Here is a 22,446-nt window from a genome sequence, read left to right on the forward strand (position 1 = left end):
TTCAGATTTTCCCTGACCATTTTGTTTCCCTGATTCTCCCTGACTTTCCAGGTTGCTCGGAACCCTGCCTGGGCAAATATGAATTTTTGGGCACCCCCTTTTGTATGAAGCTTTTGGGTTACAGATAATTATTGTATAACAATTATGCATAATTGCTATCAAAAATCAATTCCACATTTGGCAATATTCAACGGAAAGACTGGGGGGGGGGGGACCCTGAATACAAGTAAAAGACAGCCAATTTCGGAGGGGGGAGGGTCTCCTAAAATTTATGGGGTTCAGGAAGAGCCTCTTAAAAAGAAGTATGCAGCCTCAGGCGAAGTGATTTTCCTGAGGCCCTACCGAACATATTTACATGCTTATTCTCCAAACTTTCCACCAGATCTTATTTTTTGGAGCCCGCCCCTCTTGAGGCACCTCAGGCCGTGCATGGGTCAGTTTATGTATTGAAAAGACTGGATTGAGTGCCCGTTTGCCCTTGCAACAAACATCAACAAAGCAAAATATACAAAGAGAATAATATAAAAAAAACGCGAAAAACATACACGCTTAAAAATGATACGAACCGATTTCAAATATAAAGCTTAACAATTCAAAATTATGAGATTATTGAAATTATTGTTGCCACAGGAAAATATATTATTGAAATAAATCCGTATCAAAAACCCACTTTAGTGATATAATTATAACAATAAACAAGCTAAGTTCATTCTAATTGTTAAATTAGAAATGAAATAAATGCAGCGAACTTTTTAGCCACTTTATGAGGCCTTGATATTGTAGCTCTCTTTTGGTTGTTTTTCCCTCCTCCATTTAATAATGCGTTTTTGCCTGACAGGTTTTTTTTTTTTTCAGTATTTTAGTGCTTAAATTTCCACATTCTTGTCATAATAAAGCTCCAAAAATTGAGCCAATACACACACGTATGCTGTTGGAAGAAACGAATTGGCTTGCCCGTAACGTTCCTGCTTCCGAATGTCTTTTACTTGCCGTCAATTCCTTCAAACGGAAGATCAACTCAAACAAAAGACACACACACAATTAGAATTAATTAAAAATCACGAAATCGCACTACAACGACTACCAAGGACAGGGAGAGACAGAGAAAGGAGCTGCACCCGTTTCGTTCACCAACGTGATTTGTGACGCCATCGCTCTTTTCCTCTATGTATTCTAATGGAGGAAATGGCTAGTGTTGCCAACAATACAAAAATAAAACTTTTCAAAATTCTCATGCCAAAAAAAAGAAGCTAAAATGGGGCATTTTTTTCTATCATGAATATTCTAATTATGCATTTTGATTCCCTTTGCAAGAGATGGGTACTTTTTACCAACAGCTTAAAACCAAAAAGAAAATCAGAAATGTTCAAAACGATGACGTCACGTGATGGATATTAATTCGGAAAAATACCAAAACAACAACTACGAACTTCATCCTTTGTTTTCCTCAGGAGTCGATTTCGGTCACAGTCGACGATGTTTACCCGAAGGGCATTGCTGTTGAGATCGTGATCTTGTTGATTTTGATCGCTGAAGGATCGTCATAATTGGTCATTCGGGGATACAAAAGGATCTTTTCTCGCTTGGATTAAGTAATTTTTTTCTGATGGATTCATTCGTGGTGAAGTTCACATTCAATTACAGGTCAGTAAATGCACGTTGGATCATTTCGACTGTTTTGGTCGGTCTAAGCATTTTTTTCAAGGTAGGAGGTTCTGAGTTCAATTTATCTATTAAAATTTCGAACTTGAATATTAACGCTCAATGGTCAAAAAGCAGTATGTGCACGCAATAAATTGAAATAATCCACGTGGAATTGAATGGGTGGTAAACTCATACTACCGAAGTTTAAAAAGCATCACGACAATAAGAAATAGCCCCCCGCCATAGAAATTGGATCGGACATCGCTTCGCTCCTCCCGCTGTTAAAGGGGGGGGGGGGTGCTGCCCCCGGACTGAAATTATCAACTCTGTTTTCATCGCAACCAGAAACAGAGCAATAGTATTTCACTAAGCAGGATTATAGGCCGAGAAGGCAGTATAATCCAGTTGAAACAAAAGGTAAACAAATGTTATGGATGAGTTGCCACAGTTACCGACTCTCTGAAGGGGTCTAAACTGCATCCCACCCTCATCGATACAGAAAAACTATGAGATATAAATGTTTTACAATCGTATTTGAATTCAGTATCCCGAAATTAGTCTAAATAAACTTATAAAGTTGTTGATTAGTGTAATTTGCACAATCGGCAGATTTTCCAGGTATCAACATCAGTGGCTCTAGTTCACCTTTTACTCATTGATTAGAAGGATTTATTTGTAAGTACAAGGTAATCATTCATACCTTCTACTTGAAAATTCTGCTTTTACTTTGATCCTTTTGCATGTAAGCATTTCTTTATTTTTATTTATATGCCCCATTACTTTCACTTTGATTTTCATTTTTCGTGTGTGATTTTTGTAGTGGGTGTTTTGGACAGTATGATAAATACCAATGGTTTTACCGTTGAAAAAATAGACGTCGACAAAACAACACTGCTGAAAGACGCTAGGTATCCAACTTAGATCCTTTATTCATGGATTCCAATCATAATATGCATAATCATATGAATAAATCATAATATGAGACAAAGGACACTAATAAATTCCGCATATTCAATACAATATTTCAAACATCTGTATTCATGAGAAAGTGCAAATCGGTAAGTGAATCTGAGTAAACATAAAAAAACACACAACAATAACATAACTGCTTACTATAAAGGAAGAATACAAATATGTCGCAGATTTCATTTCATGATTTTGCCATTAGGTAATTTCAAATTGACAAATCTTACATTGTTGTCACTACCATGAAACTCTTCAGTAGTTAGTTCTACCCCTTAACTATTGTGAGCTTGGTATATGATATTTGATTAACACCAGGCTGCCAATTTTCACATTCTTCTTTTCGAATTGCCATTTATTACGCTGTTGTAAATTGTGTAGGTAGTCCTTCCTCTATAATTTCCAAATTTGCTGTTTAGCCTTGACAATCCCCTTGACAGCTGTTCTCCCAAAAATGTAGAATTTCTGGTTCAGGTAGCGTTGTAATGGGCCTACCTATCAAAAAGTGTATGGGGTCAGGACTTCAAAATCATTAGTGCCTGATGACAAGGGAGTGAGTGGTGTCGAATTTAAGACTCCCTCTATTTCAGTTATGAGTGTCAGAAATTCTTCAAGGTCAATTTTATCATTTGCCAGCAACACGTTTCAAATAAAATTTAAATGACTTGACCATCGAGCTTATATTACTGGAGGGAAGCAGCCAGCCACCGCAACGGCAGCGACATCAAATGCAAGGAAACCATGTGACTCTGTGAAAACAAAGTTTGTTTGCCCATAGAAATGTGTACAGTTCGGTCTCGAAATATTACGTTTTAAAGATTAAAAAAAAGGATAGAGAGTTAGATTAGATCTTTTTTCATCTAAAGATGAAAAAGATTAAATTATTTATATCATTAATATTGGAATTATTTCCTTTATTAATTATTATTTCTTTCATCAATTCTGGATTTGTTTCTTTCATTAATGCTGAAATTATGTCTTTTATTAATGCTGGAATTATTTCTTTCATTGATTCTGAAATTATATCTCATTAATTCTGGAATTATATCTTTCATTAATTTTGAAATTCTCTTTCATTAGTTTTGGAATTATAATTTTCATCAATCTGAAATTATTTCTTTCATTAATTCTAGAATTTTTTCTTTCATTAATCTTGGAATTATCTCCTACCTTAATTCTGGAATTAGCGATTTCATTAATTTTGTAATTATCACTTTCATCAATCTGAAATTATCTCTCATTAATGCTGGAACTATCGCTTTCATTAATTCTGGAATTATCTTTCATTTATTCTCGAATGATCTCCCATTAATTCTGGAGTTATCGCTTTCAATAATTTTGAAATTATCATTTCATTAATGCTGAAATTACCTCTTTCATTTATTTTGGAATTATCTTTTCCATTAATTCTAGAATTTTTTCTTTCAGTAGCCTAATTTTGGAATTATCACTTTTACATTAATCTGGAATTATCTTTCATTAATGCTGGAATTATCTTTCATTAATGCTGGAATTGTCTTTCATTAATGCTGGAATTATTGCTTTCATTAATGCTAGAATTATTGCTTTCATTAATGCTGGAATTATTGCTTTCATTAATTTTAGAATTATTGCTTTCATTAATTTTAGAATTATCGCTTTCCTTAATTCTGGAATTATTTAATTTATTCTCGAATGATCTTCCATTAATTCTGGAGTTATCGCTTTCAATTATTTTGGAATTATCACTTCATTAATGCTGAAATTATATCTTTCATTGATTTCGAAATTATATCTTTCATTGATTTTGAAATTATCTCTTTCATTGATTTTAGAATTATCTCTTTCATTAATTACATAATTCTTCTTTCACTAATTTTGGAATTATCTTTTCTTTAATTCTGGACATTCTCAGCACTGCCCAGGCGGATACTGCTGACGTCCAGTAATATAAGCTCGATGGACTTGGCCCCAAGGTTTCTAGAATATATAGACTTGACCCCTGATTCCCATATGCCACCAAAGTTCAGGGAAATCGGGGAAAATAAATTGCCAGTCAACAGCTTCTCCTGAGAGATAGTCAATTAGAGTTTCATCTGAATGTTCCACCATGTTATACAGTTTTTTTCAACTCTGCACAGGAACTCACAAAATTCTTGGCATTTTCAGTGAATATTTTGGAAATTTTCCCTCTTCTACCAAAGAACCGTTTCAAACTGGTTACGCCAATCGCGTGCACTCGTTGGCTCTGCCACAGATTTTCACTTGCACGATTCTTTGTATTCGGTAGGGATTTTTTTAAGAATTAAACCGTCATTTTGATATGAGTTCGCATTTTCTTATGAAAAATGTTGTTTAATATCAACGTTATTTACATAAACACGGTATCATCAATTATTTCTTTCATTAATACAAATACAATGCCACAACAAGCAAAACGCCCAATGAGGTGGCTGAGAAAAAGATGCCCATAAAAATATGGATGTCATATATTTCAAAAATACAGCAACCCAATTAAAAATGCAATTAACACAAATTATAAACAATATATACACGTGATAAATATCATACAATGCCCATAAAGAATACTTATGGTTGTCTTATTCTAAGTATGGATAGAGCTTCTCGATTTATCCCAACACGTTTATCCTATTTCTTTTTAAACGTGTCAATTGTGTTACAATTTACTACCTCCGGGGGTAAGCTGTTCCATTTACTAACAACCCTATTAGAGAAAAATTCCCTGCGACACCATAAAACCTGAAATTCCTGAATTTTTATTAAATATTGTTCTGTCCAAGGGGGACTTTTCATTAGCTCTAAATTTTCATTCATTATGGAGTTATTTTTAATTTCGGGATTTTCATTGGTACACCGAATTTTCACTAATTTTGTGATTGTTTCCAAATTTTAAATTGTCATTAATTCTGAATTTTCATTAATTTTTATGCATCCATAATTTTTACAGAAAAAAAAATCCACTTTTTTTTTTTTTAATAGCCTACGAAATAATTTCCATCCAATTTCTGAATTCGGCTTTAATTCCGAATATTCATTGATTATGATATTTTATTGATCGATAGAGGAATAATTTTTCATTAAATCTAAAAATGTAATTATTAATTTCATTAATTTTGGTGTTTCATTAATCTAATTGTTTTCCATTAAATGTGAATTTCCAGCAATTTTGGGATTATTTATTAATTTTAAATTTTGATCAATCCTTTCATTTGTTTTAACTTTTAAGTTCCAAATTTTCATTCATTATGGGATTAATATCGGAAATTACTTTCGGAAAAATTTCATTAATTAAATTCTATTAATTTGGGAATGTTCATTCATTCCAATTTCTGTTAGTTGTATAATAATATTTATTTGATTTTATTAATTGTGTGCGATTCATTCTAAATTTTGAATTTTCTTAAATTCTATATTTTCATAAACCCTGAATTTTCATTAAAATTTTTATCCCTCTTAAATTTGCGTTAATTTTTTATCCATTTTCAATTTCAATTAATTTATGTAAACAGTTTTCATTAATTTATGTACCGTTAGTTTTTTTGAGGAATAATTCATCAGAAACATCTGAATTTTCAATAGTTTTTTAATTATTCCCTAATTTCGAATTGTCCAATCCTGATTTTTTATTATTTCTTTGTGTTCACGTTTTTAAATACGATATTTTAATGTATATTTTTTAGCGCATTCTCGTACTTTATATTTTAATTAATATTATGTCATCGTTAATGTTAACTTTAATGACCAATATATAATATCCAGGCTCTTGGAACCTCCCAAATACTAAGGTTCCAGGCAGGGCCGTCTTAAGAGCATCATGGGCCCACGGGCCAAGTGGTTTTTCTGAGGCCCTACAAGGTAAATTCTAGAAAATTTCAACCAAATCTCATTTTTGTGAGGCCCCTTTTTCCTTGAGGCCCCCGGGCCGTGCCCGGGTGGGCCCATGCGTTAAGACGGCACTGGTTCCAGGCCCCCGAAATCGTTTCCTTCCGAAAATGCTCGTGCACTGGGAACGCGTTCCAATATGCGCATCCAATGGCATGTTGACGTCATCTGACTCGGGTCCCGCCCACCCGCGAACGCTGCACTCTACTCAATTTGCGCTTTAATGTCGCTTACCTCTTTTTTGAACTCACTCCTCTAAACAATTTTTACCAGAAAATTCTCGGCATAGACAATTTCTTCTGAAGACAGCGATCCACTCCTTTTGTTACTGAATTTTCTGATATTCCATATGAGCCTGGAAATATAACCTACATTTTCGAAGAATGTTTACTTGTGTTAATAACATGGTGATATACGGAATCATTATCATACACAACAGAGAACGGATCAGTGTCACCATCATCACAAATTTGTTGGACGACTAATTCTTTTGAAACAACTTCACTGTTGTCACCTTAAGGCCATAAATCTGGTTCACGTGATAAACCACGGAGGACCATGCCACCATACATGGTCACTAGAAAAGGCACGGTCACACCACGGGTAACTTTGTCCGCGAGATTATCAACTCCAGGACAATGACGCCAATGATCTGGAGAGCTTTTCTCTTGAATTTCAGCAAAACGATTTTGCACAAAGGTCTTCCATCTATGTGGAGAATTCTTTATCCAATGAAGTACGATGAGCGAATCTGTCCACAAGTACACCTTTGCATGTGGAAAGTGCGCTTCGACGTTGGAGATCAATCGTGCACCTAAAACTGTAGCCATCAGTTCCAGACGTGACAGTGACAATTTTTTTTAACGGCGCCACTCTAGCTTCTGGCATCACCAAAGAAGTACCAAGATTCTTATATTTCTCCGAAACTTCACGTACACAACTGTCCATATGCATTTTGAGACGCGTCACAAAAACAGTATAATTCAAGATTCCTGCCATGAAAACCATTACCTCTATCTGAATAATACCAGCGTGGAATCTAGTTGATTATACCAGCTGTTCCATTTGATCCGGATCTTTTCAGGAATGATGTCATTCCAGTCGATTCAAACCAGCCATAAATTCTGGATTATGATTTTAGCTTGGATGACGAATGGACATAGAAATCCTAATGGGCCAAATATTCTTGACGAAGCTTGCAAGACACAGCTTCGTTTGTCTGTTTGTCGTTATAAAGTCCACGATATCTTGTGCCGTGAAGGTGAAAATGTCCTTCGTAGAATTCCACTGGAGCCCCAGAACTTTGGAGTGACTCCTAGAACCAGGTAGTCCAAAATTCACAAAATTATTTTCAGTCTCGAATGTCTTTCTGAGAACATCCGAATAAGAGTTCCATTTCAGGGCCATCATTTTGAGGGGGGAGGGTGTGTTAGAGGAGGTCGTTGAAAATACACTAAAAGTGGTACATATATATACACATCCATTCAGTACATGTTCTTTGCCCCCCTTCCTGGAAAAAGTTGAATTGACGTTCCTGTTTCATTTAGTGAGTCATGGAAGCTTTCCCTCATGACCTCTTTTGTTTCGTGGCTTTTAGGGCTTCTTCTGAATGAGCCCCGCATATGAAGTCATCAGCGCAGAGGTATTCACACAGTAGCTTAACGGTATCTGAATATAGTTTGTTGAACTTTTTCAAAGGATGTGTCTGATCCAGGCATCCAGTGAGAAGGGACTCGATTTCACCCCAAATATGACTCTACACATTCGATATTCTTCAATCTTTGGCTTCGAGTCTTCCACGAGCCACAAAAACCTCATGGCATCGATCTTGGAGACGCACTGAAATCTGATGAAAAGCCTTCTGTATGTCAGCAGTCAATGCAACTTCATACATCTAGAAATTTAATAGAATCTTAAAGTTCGGGAACTAAGTTAGGTCCTTGCATCAAACAGCCATTCAGTGAGGTGTGATTTCTGTCCTTGGAAGACGCATCAAAGATTTGATCATTTTTGTCGCACCACGGTCATTTTCTTCACACAAGGGCTAATTAGACCAGGACCTACAATTTATTGACGCTTCCCAACGGCAGGCTTGTTTTTTATACTCATCGAGAGGTTGGTGCGCTAACCCCTCGATGGGGGACCCTGTGGTAGTAATTTTTTCTGCGGTCATGTCGCCGTTTCTGTTGTATCCCTGTGTCAGGAAAGTTTTCTGACAAGGACGAACCGGGTATCGAACTCGCGACACCTCTAAACATCCTTTGACACTTTAGGCGAGCATCTTATCGACCTGGGCTACCGCGCCCCACGCATCAAACACAATCCTCAGTTTTGTGGAACTGTGGTCTTCCCGAGTCACAGCGCGATGAGGTGTATAGAAAGTTCTTATATTTTTGGGAGAAGCTTCTGTTATCACCTTTTCGATAACTCCGTCCATCTTTTGATTTTCAATAACACTTTTATAGTCATCGAAAAACTTCGGGTCGGCCTTGAATTTTTTCACAAGTTTCAGAAAACGTCTCTCGGCATTTCCATAATTATTGTGAAGAACGACATTTTCTTTTTTTCATTTTACAGTTACTTCGTATCTGTCATCTCGCAAAGCGATCGACGATTAAAATAGTTCTAATGCTTTCTGGTCTTCTTTTTTCTCATCTTTATCTTTTATGCCGATAGAATCCAACTCCCGGAACGATCGTAATGTTGTTGACAACTAACACATTAGCAGCCACTGTGTTAACACAAACACACTGAGAGAGAGCGTTCTTTATAGAGAATCTCCCTTGTAAACACCAACCGAACAGGGTGTTCATGGCTGTGCCACATCTGCTGATTCTTTTTATTTCGCCAGTCAAGATCTCCCACTTGACATCTGCGCCGATGAGCATCGTAATTTCATCAGTCGTTTTCATCCCCCACCGGTTCTTGAAGAGAGATCCCCAAGTTACGGAGTTCTGTAAACATTTGCGAGTTCGGCGATTGTATCTCAGCACTTTTTATGACTGGAGATTCCACTACTTCCAGTGTTAAATTTTGTGGTGCCGGCTATGTTGTATAAGGCCAGCTGCACTTTTTGTCAGCACCATCGTCTCCAGTTTTTTTCTCGTAAAGTTTGGAGGTTCAAGTTGGCTTGACCTATCACTGGGAGATTCAATTTTTTGAAATATCTTCGCGAATTACTGAAATTTGGTTGCCTCCATCAATTATACATTTCACAATGCAGCTTTTACCTCCGTTCGTTGCTACTGCATAAACCGTTTGTAAAATAACATCTGATCTGTTACGTGCAGATGTATTTTGGGACACTTCCAACAGATTCTTTTCGTATGTATTATCTGTATCAGCTCACGGGGTGGGAGGTTGTGGCTCCCCCGATTTGAAACTTTTGGTGTCATGATGCTTTTTTCGGCAAATTTTGCAATTCGGTCTTTTGCTTTTACACTGAGATGCTAAATGTTGTCGATCAAAACACAAATACCATCTTCCCGAACGTTTCAGAAAGCATATTTTCTTTTCAAAAAACACTCAGCTCTTCGCATTTGAATTATCCGTGATTGTCTTTTTTTCAAAAACTGCATGTTGAATCGCGACAGCCGCCAATGCACCGAGTACATTCGGTTTGAAACGATTGTTTCCTTTATATCACGTTTCGTTTTTGAGAAAATCTTGTCGCTGAACAGGTTTGTTCATGGAATTCACGACATCCAGACAGTTTATTTCTCTTCTCAAAAATTCAATGAGCTCCCTGATACCGAAAGAATTTTCATTTTTGCGATTTCGAGGAAATTCATAATTCAGTTCTTGTGGAATATTTGCAAGAATTATCGGACAAAGTAAGTGGCCATAGCTCTCTGCAGTCACGTTCAAGGACTCTAAGCTTCGTATGTGAGTTTCACATTCATCAAAAAATTTCGTCAACGCTCTGACATTGATCGAATTTGTTACTTGATCGATAGCAAGAAACTTATTCATATGGGAACTAATTACAATGTCTTGCCTAACGAATCTATCTCGCAAAATTTCTATTTCCGAATCATAATTCTGATCACTTAAGACGAAACCGGAAATTGCTGCCAGCGCATTACCTCCTAGTAAGGATTTTAAGTACGCGAAAATTTCTCGGTTTTTTGTAAACTATCATTGCTATGAATGAAATTTTCAAATAGATTTCATAAATCTAGGAACTTACTTGGGTCCCCATAATACGTGCCGATTTGAAGTCGATTTCTAGTTTCAGCACTTGTCGAGCAATATCGCCTCGATCTTCAAAAGTAGTTTCGTTGTCAGCTGTCTGACGACGGCTCGTCTCTTTTTCAAATTGTCGTATTCCATCTCTTTCAAAGTTCAGTGAATTCAGCAATTAATTGATGATGGAAACTTCAATCCAAAAATCTTGTATCCGTGATTTCGGCACCAATGAAAAGACTTCGAAAAGACAACACTACTGAAAGACTACTGACTATTCAACTTAGATCCCTTATTCGTGGATGTAGAAACCGAACTGATTAAAATACAAACTTTCTTTCTCATCCAGTGGTGGTGGGGTGATATTAGTGCCATCTCGTGGTGATGATGAATATAATATAATAAATGTATACATATAACATTTAACAGCCATATTGACAAAAACCCTGCCAACCTTGATTGTAATAGATTTAGACTTTGTGATGATGATGATACTTTTCTTTTGCAGATAATCGAAGATTCTCATCATAATCTGCAGGATAAAACAGAAGAAACTTTACAAGAGGATATACAGAGAAATGTTTTTGGACTTCAGAATGATCGCAGAAAATGTAACAGATTTGATTGACTACTCTCCATTCAGACATATTTAAGATTATGGGTGAATCATCTGTGCGAGATTACATAATGAAGATGATGTGGGTGAAAAAAATGTCAGTTTTATATTGATTTAGACAGAATTTATAGATACATTTCAAACTCACACGAGTGCCAGTGTTGCAGAGGAACATTGATAAAAAGGAATGATTCAAACTAGTGTCCGTAAAAAATATTAAACTGAAATGTCCACACTGTAGAAAACACATCATACATCAGTAAGGTATCTCTAGTAAAACATTTTCAGAAATCAGCAATTTAAATCTACTAAAAAGAAACTACACATCTGTGGAAGAACGTTTCATCAGACCAACGCTTTAAATAAGCACACAAAAATTAACACTGAGGAGGTGCCACATGAGTGAATTTTGTTGAAAGAATTGTTTTGCAAAAAATGTAAATATGCAGAAAGCTTTCCACCTATGAGGGAATTGTGAAGAAACATTTTTTGACATTATCAATTTGAACTGATAAAAAAAGAGTCTACACATAGGTGAAGTTGCACGATTGTGAATTCTGTGGTAAAATATATTTTCGAGTAAGCGCAATTTAATTAACAAAAATTGGGTGCATAGTGGAGAAAGGCCATATAAGTGTGATAATCAGTGATAAAAAAATTTCTGTCAGAGTTTCGACCAACACAAAACAGTCCACACTGTGGAGAAATCACGCGAGTGTGAAATCTGCGGTGAAACATTTTCTCTTGTAGATAATTTAAACAATCATATTTTGTAATATTTGTAGTAAAACGTTTTCTAGTCGCAGCATTTTGAATATGCACAAAAGAGCTCAAACGAAAGAGAATTCACGCGATTGCGATATCTGTCATGAAAATTTTTCCCAAAGTAGCAATTCACACCTGCACAAAAGAGTTCACACGGGAGAGAACCCACACAAGTGTGAAATCTGTTGTAAAATCTTTTCTCGACTTGACCATTTCAAATTCCACTATAGGCACCATACTGGAGAAAATCTGCATGAATGTGATATCTGTAATAACCAATTTAGTCAAGTAAGTGAATTAAAACCACAAAAAAAAGTCCACACTGGAGAGAGGCCCCATGAGTGTCAAGTCTGTGGTAAAACATTTTCTCGAGTTGACAATTTATATAAGCACAAAAGAGTCCACACTGGAGAGAAGCCCCATGAGTGTCAAGTCTGTGGTAAAACATTTTCTCGAGTTGACAATTTAAATAAGCACAAAAGAGTCCACACCGGAGAGAAGCCACATGAGTGTCACATCTGTGGTAAAACATTTTCTCGAGTTGACAATTTAAATAAGCACAAAAGAGTCCACACAGGAGAGAAGCCACATGAGTGCGAAATCTGTTGTAAAACATTTTCTCGAGCAGACACATTAAACCTACACAAACGAGTCCACACTGGAGAGAAGCCACACGAGTGTGAAATATGTTGTAAAACGTTTTCTCTACTTAACCATTTGAAATTACACTATAGGCGCCGGCACCATACTGAAGAAAATCTGCATGAATGTGATATCTGTAATAACAAATTTACTCAAGTAAGTGAATTGAAATCACACAAAAGAGTCCACACTGGAGAGAAGCTCCATGTGTGCCAAATCTGTGGTATAACATTTTCTCGAGTTGGCAATTTAAATAAGCACAAAAGAGTCCACACTGGAGAGAAGCCCCATGAGTGTCAAATCTGTGGTAAAAGATTTTCTGAAATAGGTGATTTAAACAAACACATAAGAGTTCACACGGGAGAAAAACCACATGAGTGTGATATCTGTAGTAAAAACTTTTCTCACGCAGGCACTTTAAAAAAACACAAAAGAATCCACACAGGAGAGAAGCCACACGAGTGCGAAATCTGTCGTAGAACATTTTCTCTACTTGGTCATTTAAAATTACACTATAGGCTCCATACTGGAGAAAAACCGCATGAATGTGATATCTGCAGTAAAAAATTTACTCAAGCAGGGTCATTGAAATCACACAAAAGAATCCACACTGGAGAGAAGCCATACGAGTGTAAAATCTGTGGTAAAACATTTTGTCATGTAGGCAATTTAGACCAGCACAAAAGAGTTCACACGGGAGAGAAGCCACATGAGTGCAAAATCTGTCATAAAACATTTTCTCTAGCAGGCACATTAAACCTACACAGACGAGTCCACACTGGAGAGAAGCCACACGAGTGTGAAATCTGTTGTAAAACGTTTTCTCGACTTGGCAATTTGAAACTACACTATAGGCGCCGGCACCATACTGAAGAAAATCCGCATGTATGTGATATCTGTAGTAAAAAATTTGCTCAAGTAAGTGAATTGAAATCACACAAAAGAGTCCACACTGGAGAGAAGCCCCATGTGTGTCAAATCTGTGGTAAAAAATTTTCTAGAGTTGGCGATTTAAATAGGCACAAAAAAATCCACACGGGAGAGAAGCCCCATGGTTGTCAAATCTGTGGTAAAAATTTTACTCATGTAAGTGGATTGAAATCACACAAAAGAATCCACACTGAGGAGGCCACACAAGCGTGATATTTGTAGTAAAACATTTCTCCACAGTAGCAGTTTTAAATGACAAAAATATCCACAAGGGAGAGAAGTCTCATTAGTGCCAAATGTGTCATAGGAAATTTTCTTAATTGCAAATTAAGTAGACAAATTAAAATTGCATAACATTGTCCCTACTGGAGAGAAGCCAGTTTTGTGACAGTAGCAATTTAACACAAAAGAGTTCACACCGGGAAGAAGCCACATGAATGCAGTTTTTTGTTACCAGAAGTTTCCGACCAGTTCTCATTTGAAGAAGCACAAGTTCATTCATTCTCAGACCTGTCAACTCTCCGGATTTTTCATCCTTCATCCTGCTCTCCAGATTTGTTACAATTTCTCTGGATTTTGGCAGAAAATTAGATTTTATGCGAGCTTTCACGTTGTCGTGACGTCAATGACTGCTGTGGTCGTTAGGGAAAACACCCAGAGCACAGCCGTGGTCATTTCCATCGAGCAGCCGTAAAAAAGTCTTGGTGACCGCATTTAAACAACTGGCAAAGATGTGACTTTGTTTACGTAGCGTTTATCAGCAATTATTTATCAGGGGGAAGCCCTTGGTTACCGAAATTCCTGTATAATCGTTATTGTATTCCATTAACAGCCGTGCGGTAAACACAAGTTTTTTCGTCAGCAGCTTTGTATTTTGAAGTTTTCAATTGTTTCCTCTGATTACATATGTCTTCAGAATGAAAATACAAAACTTTAAGCCATATAAAGAGATTTTAAGAGTTCATGTATACCCAAGATTATCAATCACTGATAGCGTCCACGAAAAGAAACTTATGTTTTATGAACATTATGTAGATGTGATTTCTCTATTCTGCATGGAAAGACTGACATGCAATTATATTCTGGAGAACTGGAGAAACCGCGAGACACCCAGGCTCTGTCGCAAGAAGCAACGCAAGCACTTTGCCCCCCCCCCCCCGAGGGGGGGGGGAACAGGGCATCTCCGGTAAAACCAAAATTTATTGATTCGTCAAAGATTACATATAGTGAAAGGAAATCAAAAATTATGTAAATCGAAGAATCAAATTAATCAAGTTAAAGTAAAGTGCAACGGGCACGGATAATAAATAGTCATGGAAAGTTGTATAAAAATCGTATCGCAAAAGGCGCAATCAGAAATTTGAGTGATCAAGGATTGAATCAAATGACAAGAAGGGCAGAGCATCTCATTGCACTCCGGCAATTCAATACAGTCAGTCTAATTTCTCCGAGACGTCATTAATTAGGTTTGGGATTCCTCCTGCTCCTCGCTCGCAAACAGTGCCACCAGCGCACTGTCAGGGTGAAGACGCGGCGATCTCCTTACCGGCGCTGGTACCGGAGTTGCAGGAGCTGGAGGAGACGGATCCCTTATCTTCTCGGGATGTTCCTCAAGGAATTTCACCATTTTTCTTATCTTTTCCTTTGATTCTTCTCGACGTAGTATGCCAAGCATCCATGGTCTGTGTAAATGGGCAGCCGGCGAACAGAAGTGAAAGGGCATCGTTTCTGGACAGCATGTGGCGTAGTGCAGGGGCGTGCCAGGCTCAAGACAAGAGCATTTATCGCTGGCAATCACTTTAAAGCGATGTAAGGTTGCTGGGAAAGGCCCATGACCGGTGACAAATAAGATGAGCTCTCGTGACCAGCCCCTGCTCCTAGTATCTACTTTCTTTATAACTTCGTGAGTTGATCTTCCTGACGTCTCCGGCATATCCCAATGCAATTGCCAATTTGCTATCATGTCCCTCCAGAGGAGTGATTTTGCGTGAGAAGCTGGATATAAGAGTTCGTCGTAAAAGACTCCAGTATTGGTCGCTTCTTTGGCCGCCGCATCCGCAAGCTCGTTTCCCCACTGGCCGTTGTGGGCTTTTACCCAGGAGATGCGTATTGATGGGTGAGATACAAGTATACTCCTTATCTTTCTCGCCATTGCGTTTTCAGAGAGCGGGTTTAGAATGGCCTGGAGACTTGAACGGCTATCCGATCTTATTACAGTCTGCCTCCTGTTTGTAGCTGCATCCAGAGCTGCTGTAAATATAGCGAGCATCTCAGCTTGATATACTGAATTATTTTCTTTTAGTTTAGCAGCCCATTTACGCACGATCTCCGTTCCCACGGTTTTTATACAGGCAGCTCCTGTACCCGATTCCAGTTTAGAGCCATCCGTGTAATATACGACGGATTTCTCCTCAGGTGTATCATCCTCCGAAGATTCTAGGAATACTTGATTGGCCTGCAGAGATTCTGCAGGATGCGAGGTCCAGCCTATAGTTTTTTGCTCGAAGGCGTCCGGGACTAATGTTTCCTCTAACAATGGACATGGCTTGTGAAGCTTTAGAAGACGTGTGACTCGTGCCAGGAATTCTATCTTGAGAGATAATGGCGGGAGCCTCAAGATCACCTGAAGAGCATTCGTAGGTGTAGTTCTATACGCACCAGAGATATATAGAAGGAAGGGTCTTTGTATAGAATCGAGCCGTCTGAACATCTGGACCTTGGGAGAATGCCATATTGAAGCTCCATAAGCTATCATAGGCTCAACCACTGTCAAGTAGAGGGATCTCCTCAGAGCCCGTGTCAGTCCCCACTGTGGTCCAGCCATCAGGCGCATCTTCTGAAGAACACGTGACGCCTTTCTCTTCTGTTCTTTGATGTGATCGTCCCAGCTAAGTTGCTTATCGATAAAAACGCCTAAATAACATAGCACGTCCGTTTTCTTGATGGTTTTCCCTTGGAACCAGATGGTGGGAGGCCTTTTCTTTGATATCCACAAGAATTTTGTCTTAGCGATAGAGAGAGTGAGCTTATGCATGTGCAGCCAATTTGACACTGTTCTAAGGGCTTCTTCTGCTAGATCACCTGATCCCTTGACAGTAGGGGCAGATGCAATTACCAAAAGGTCATCAGCATAAGCCTGAACTTTGACGTTTGAGGGCCAATTAATTTTCAACAACTCATCCAGAACGAGATTCCATAACAAGGGGCCGGAACATGAGCCCTGAGGTGCACCCTTTTGAAGCTCTTTCACAGCTTTTCCCGCATCCGTGACCAACACCGCTCGACGGTGGTACAGAAGATCCGATAAAATTACCTTGAGCTGTTGTGGTATGGGCGCTATTGCTAGACGGCGGCGTATAGACGAGTATCTGAGGTTATCGAACGCCCCTTCTATATCCAGGGATATGATGGCTACGTCATTACCTCGATTTCTTTGCGTCTTAACCTCTTCCATCATGTCTGCAAGCGCCATTTCTGCTGAACGACCTTGTCGGAATCCGTACTGGTTGGCATGCCAGAATCCTTGCCTCTCCGTTTAAAACATGACTCGTTGTACCAAAATTTTCTCCAGTACCTTCCCGAAGCCAGAGAGTAAAGAGATAGGGCGGTAAGCTTTTGGGTCTCCTGGACGTCTTCCTTTCTTCAATAAAAGGAGTAGCTTACCTTCTTTGAAATGATTTGGAAAACATCCCAGTTGCAGGCACTTATTGTATAGGGAATGTAAAAGATCTGGAAATGCTTTATTTATCGCCTTGACCATCCTGTTGTTCACCCGGTCTAGACCCGGGGCTTTCCGCATATTAAGCTGGTCAACGATTCTTTTTATCTCTTGCTTAGATACTGCTCTCATATTCAAATCCGGCTCGAAGTACATACCAGAGCTCATATAAGGAGGACCATAGTCATCAGAGTCAACATCGGGGTAAATGTCATTAAGGTGTCTTTCCCCCGCCTGCAAAATTGTTTCGTCACCAAATTGGCTCATAGTCAGCTGCGGCTTCGTTTTGCGGGACATAGAAGCACGATATACGGTACCAAATTCAGAGGCTGTTTTTTCACATAGTGCACGCCAGGCAGATAATTTTGTTTTACGAATCTCTTTACGGTACTGAGCCTGATATTTATTAAATGTCATGCGCAGGCGAATTTTGTCCTCCTGATCTTTTGCTCGTATATATCGTCTTTTCAGAGCTCTGAGCTTCTTGCGTGATACTTCCAGTTCAGTTGTCCACCATGTGCTTTTGGATTTAACTGGCATCTGCGATCCGTTGCTCCCAGGAAGCAACGACCTATTACCTGCCTCTTCTATTACTTGATGCACAGTGTTTGTAATATGCTGAAGTTGATCATACGTTCGGCACTCACGAATCTGCCTTATCAGGACTGGTGTTTTACTTCTGAGGATACGAATAAAATTGAAGAGCTTACGCTGCGTTGTTTTGAAACAAGGGGTTCTAGTTGATGGAGATGAGTCACATATCACCATGTGAATATAGGAGTGACTACTTGCCGAATATTCCTCTCCCACAGACCATTGTATGGCATTTGCTAGAGACACGTGATTGCATATAGATAGATCCGGCCAGCCGAAGGATCCAGTGTGTCCATAGGTCGGTGTGCTGTTGTCGCCATTCAAAAGGAAGAGGTCTTTGGACATAAGGAAGTCTAGGATGTCTTCACCTCTTTCATTATTATCGGAATAACCCCATAGAGAGTTGTGTCCATTCCAGTCTACGGCAATAATGATCCCGTGCCTTCCATTCTTTACCACGATCTCCTCAATCTCCTGGATGGCTTCTTTTATGTCCTTGTATGGAGAGGAATATGAGCTAGCCACGATCAGCTCCCACGATCAGTTGCACCGCCACCGAGTTATTCATAACCGACAGCACAGCTCCATGAAGTGCTCTGTTGCGGATCATGATCGCAGCCTTCCCATTATTTGATGTCCAGCGTGACCAAGTCAAGGGGAGACCCTTGAGTTCCGGACCTTGCGCTGTGGACCAGACCCAGGGCTCTTGGGCCAGTACTATGTCCACGTTCATTTCGTTGGCAGTTTTTTCCAATTGATAAGTAGCCGCTTTAGAGTGATCTAAGTTAATCTGAAGTAATCTAATTCCCTGCTCTTTACTCAGTAAACTATTATTGGCCATTACACAATCTATTTCATGATATTTCGTCTACCCTTGATAAGAAGAAAACTGGTGCACATACGATCATTGGCACGGTGATAGACATCGAGATTTGTGCCATGTGCTAGGTTTTGGAAACAGCACTCCACACATCGGTCCTTTCCTTCTCTCCTGAAATCGAGGATCGACGGGAAGTTATATTGATAGAGTTGAGCACCGAATCGGAAACGATCAGCTTCTTGGCAAGATCTGCCATTATCATAATTTGCCTGCCGTCTGGTAGTGTCAAACAAATAGCTTAGCATGAGAATTTGTTCTACCCAGGGCTTGACAAATCCTAGGTCGCCATGGTGACTAAAGAATGAGCATTGGTGCCCAAATTTTTCTCTGTTTTTGTTTTTAAATTCAAGTCAGAGAACTATGTAATTTTTTGGAATGAATCCATATATGTATGAACATGGAAAGGAGTCACCATGTCATTTAAAAGTTAAAAAAAACAAAACATTGTTTGCACCTATTTTTCTCAGGAAGAAAATGTTTGGCTCCTAAAAAATTGATTTGGTGCCTAGATTTTTTTTTTTTTTTACGATTTGCCAACTGGTCTTACCACGCTATTTCAGTGGGAGAACCTGCACTTCTCTTTCAAGTAATAAAGAGGGGTGCTATAGAGGGAGAGAGAATAAGTACACTCACATAAAGAAAAAATTCAATAAGAACTTTTCCAAAACATATTATAAAAATAAAGTGAATGTTTTTGTTCTGTGAGAAGTTTGCACAGGTTTTGTCAATTGACGAGGTCAAGTAGTTTTCTGTGAAACTTTTATCGACTGACATTGAAACTAAATTGTTAATGGAACACTGATGGATTTTTTTTCTCTCTCGGTATACCATATGGACAGACAAAATTTTGCTTATTTGAATGTATTAACACTATATATTTCATATGATGAAAATTTTTATCATTGGATCAACACATTTTTTCTTTATTTGTTTATGATTGTCAAGTATCCCAACAAAATTCAAAAATAATGCTCAAGAAGAATATCTGTTGTGTGTGAATTTTTAAATAAAATTTGCCTTATTATTAGAAATTTGACTGGCGTCTCATTTTTCTTTTAGATTGTCAACTCTGGTTTACATATTATTGGTCAAAATTATTTGATTTCATTTAGATGAGATTCCATCTGAAATGCATTATGTTGGTGCTTCAGAAATTCAAATAAAAGTATAGAATCCAAGCAAATTTTTTTCAATGAAAAACTATCTATAATATTTAAAATTTTCAGGACTTGGTCATCCTTTTCCATGTTAGGACAGGGCTTGACAAATCGTTAAAAATTTCTTGGCACCAGAAAATTTTTTGAGGAGTCAAAACATTTTTATTTTGAGAAAAACTGTCTCTCAATTTTACAGGATGTGGCAACCCCTTTCTATGTTGGTAGGTATGATTATATGCTTTCCGAAAATTTTGTGTTGTCCTGACTCCAATTGATCAACCGTATATCCCGATCCAAATTTTTTTAATTCTATGGTGATCTGGGGTTTGTCAAGCCCTGATATGAAGTACATATTTGTTTAATTAATCTCGAAACTTAAGTTCTTTGAGATTTTGGCGCTTTCGTTTGAATGTCTTAAGGAAACTCGGATTGACAGAATTTTTCACAATACATAAAACTTGAATTTCAGGACATTGGTTTAATTTTAAAAATTTTGAGTGCACAGGCAATATCGCATTGCAAGTCCCAGACTTCGAGATGCAATAAGGTGTGTTTTTACTACAGATGTGAGGTGAGAATATTCTTCGGAGAGCGAGAATATTCTCAGAATATTCATGGATGTGTAAAAATTTTTCTTTTGAATAATAATTTTTTATATCCTGAAATATAATTCAGTTTGCATTGCCGGAAACATTTAAAACAAAGCAGTTTTTGGCATAATCACCTCATAATGACAACTTTGAGAATATTCTCAGAATTTCTGAAAATATTCTCTGTTTGCATAGTGAGCAGTTACAAAAGCTTTTGTTATTACGATTTCGAAAACCTGTAAAGATTAAGAAATTTCTTTTTGAAATTAAATAAATTTTCAACAATAAGTTTTCAACAAAAAATTCAACCAAAGTTGATTGACAAAGGAAGCTATTCTTATTGCTATGGCGTCAATAGCCATCGCTATCAGATGAAGCGGGAGAGTTCCAATTTCCAGCCCAATATAACATAATAATAAGGGAAATGGGACTTAAGCCATTTAAATGTACAAAACATGCTCTTTCACCTCCATCAACACTCCTTAATTTTATGGCCACTTACTTAAAGGGCCCCTTCAAAGTTTGCGTAATAGCCGCTCCGTATTCTTCTTTTCTCTCTCTCTCCCCTATATACTGAAGCCTCTTGACCATTGTAATTGCCATCTGCAGACGATTGACTTTATTTCATCTATTGTACGCATCCCTTCTTGGTAGGCTGGCCATATTTCCTTGAGAGAAATACGGGACATTAAGATTCCAAATACGGGACACCGCCAATTATCGCCAAAAATGACGCCAAAACCAAACAAAGTTGGCAAATATTGTTGAAATTACAGAAAAATCAAAATGGTGGGAAATGAACCATTACTGCAAATTGAAGTGGATTAAAATGAATTCCAAGAAAGAAAAACGGTCACCAAGACGAACGTGGGAGATTAATATTCTTATTTATAGTTGTACAATACAATACAATACAATACAAATACAACGCCACAACAGGCATTGTAATTATCATAAAATAATTTATGAGTTGAAGAATAATGTCAATCTTTGACTTCAATAAAGAGTAAATATTCATGTAGGCTTCGTGTAAAATACGGGAAAAACCGGGACACTTTTGCCAAAAAGTCGGGACGACCAAAAAAACAAAAAATACCGGGAAATACGGGACGTATGGTCACCCTACTTCTTGGAAATATGTGCTTTCTGACTTTCTTGCTTCCTCTCTTCTTTTCTTTTCCTTCTCTTTTTTTTTGTACACCCCCCCCCCCAGTCTTCCTCCCATATGCTTCGAAAGATCGTAGGGGTAAGACGCCTTCATATACTGTATTAAGGAGTTCTACGTAGGGGGTTAGTTAAAGTTAAAGTTGAAAAATTTCTGGCGGGGCCTATCTGTTTGCAGACATCAGCCGCCTTCAAAACAGGTCCTTTTAGGACCAGTGTGAAGGAAAGGCAAGGGAGCAATGTATGTGTAAGTGTAGAGTGCATGTATGTCAGTCAGAAATTGGGAGTACTGTCTAGTGGGGAACCCACAGTTAATTAAAGTATTTCATTTAATTAACTAGGAATTTTTAAATTGAACATGTCTAGACGAGCTTGGTTAGTCATATTACTTATTAATATTTCGGAGGAAAAGTGGTCGCTCCTTTGACGTCATCATCTTGCGCCATGGTCGCACCTCATTCGTCGGTTGCGTTCATGTACCTAATTGGACGAAAAAAGTCACATGATATGCAATTTTGTAAGTAAAGAAAAATATTAGTTTTAAGGTGAAGAAAAAGAGGAATAGTGTTAGTATTTTTAATAGCAAGGAAAATGGATAGAGAGAATATTTTTAATTATTTTCAGAGTCATTTCTGAATAATTTCAGGAATGCCTCAATTTTTAAAGTTTTTATATGTGTTTTTGGAGAAAATGTTCTTGGAAAGATGGTTAAGGGA

At 37.9% G+C, this 22,446-nt stretch overlaps 2 protein-coding genes across 2 annotated transcripts in view; one reads left to right on the plus strand and one right to left on the minus strand.

The window, feature by feature from the left end:
* Positions 1–22,446, minus strand: part of LOC149065135 (uncharacterized) — a 237,526-nt gene that overhangs the window by 193,916 nt on the left and 21,164 nt on the right. The window lies entirely within an intron of this gene.
* LOC149065141 (uncharacterized) lies at positions 1,443–19,831 on the plus strand. The gene is made up of 2 exons (XM_089254379.1): positions 1,443–1,644; positions 11,183–19,831. Exon 2 carries the CDS (start codon positions 12,107–12,109, stop codon positions 13,838–13,840), a length of 1,734 nt encoding a protein of 577 aa, XP_089110505.1. The 5' UTR covers positions 1,443–1,644; positions 11,183–12,106; the 3' UTR covers positions 13,841–19,831.

This window comes from Pholcus phalangioides, unplaced genomic scaffold (genome assembly GCF_987345545.1).
Source record: "Pholcus phalangioides strain wild (caught in Gottingen) unplaced genomic scaffold, Ppha-v1.0 ptg000041l_1, whole genome shotgun sequence".
In the NCBI taxonomy this organism is placed as follows: domain Eukaryota; kingdom Metazoa; phylum Arthropoda; class Arachnida; order Araneae; family Pholcidae; genus Pholcus; species Pholcus phalangioides.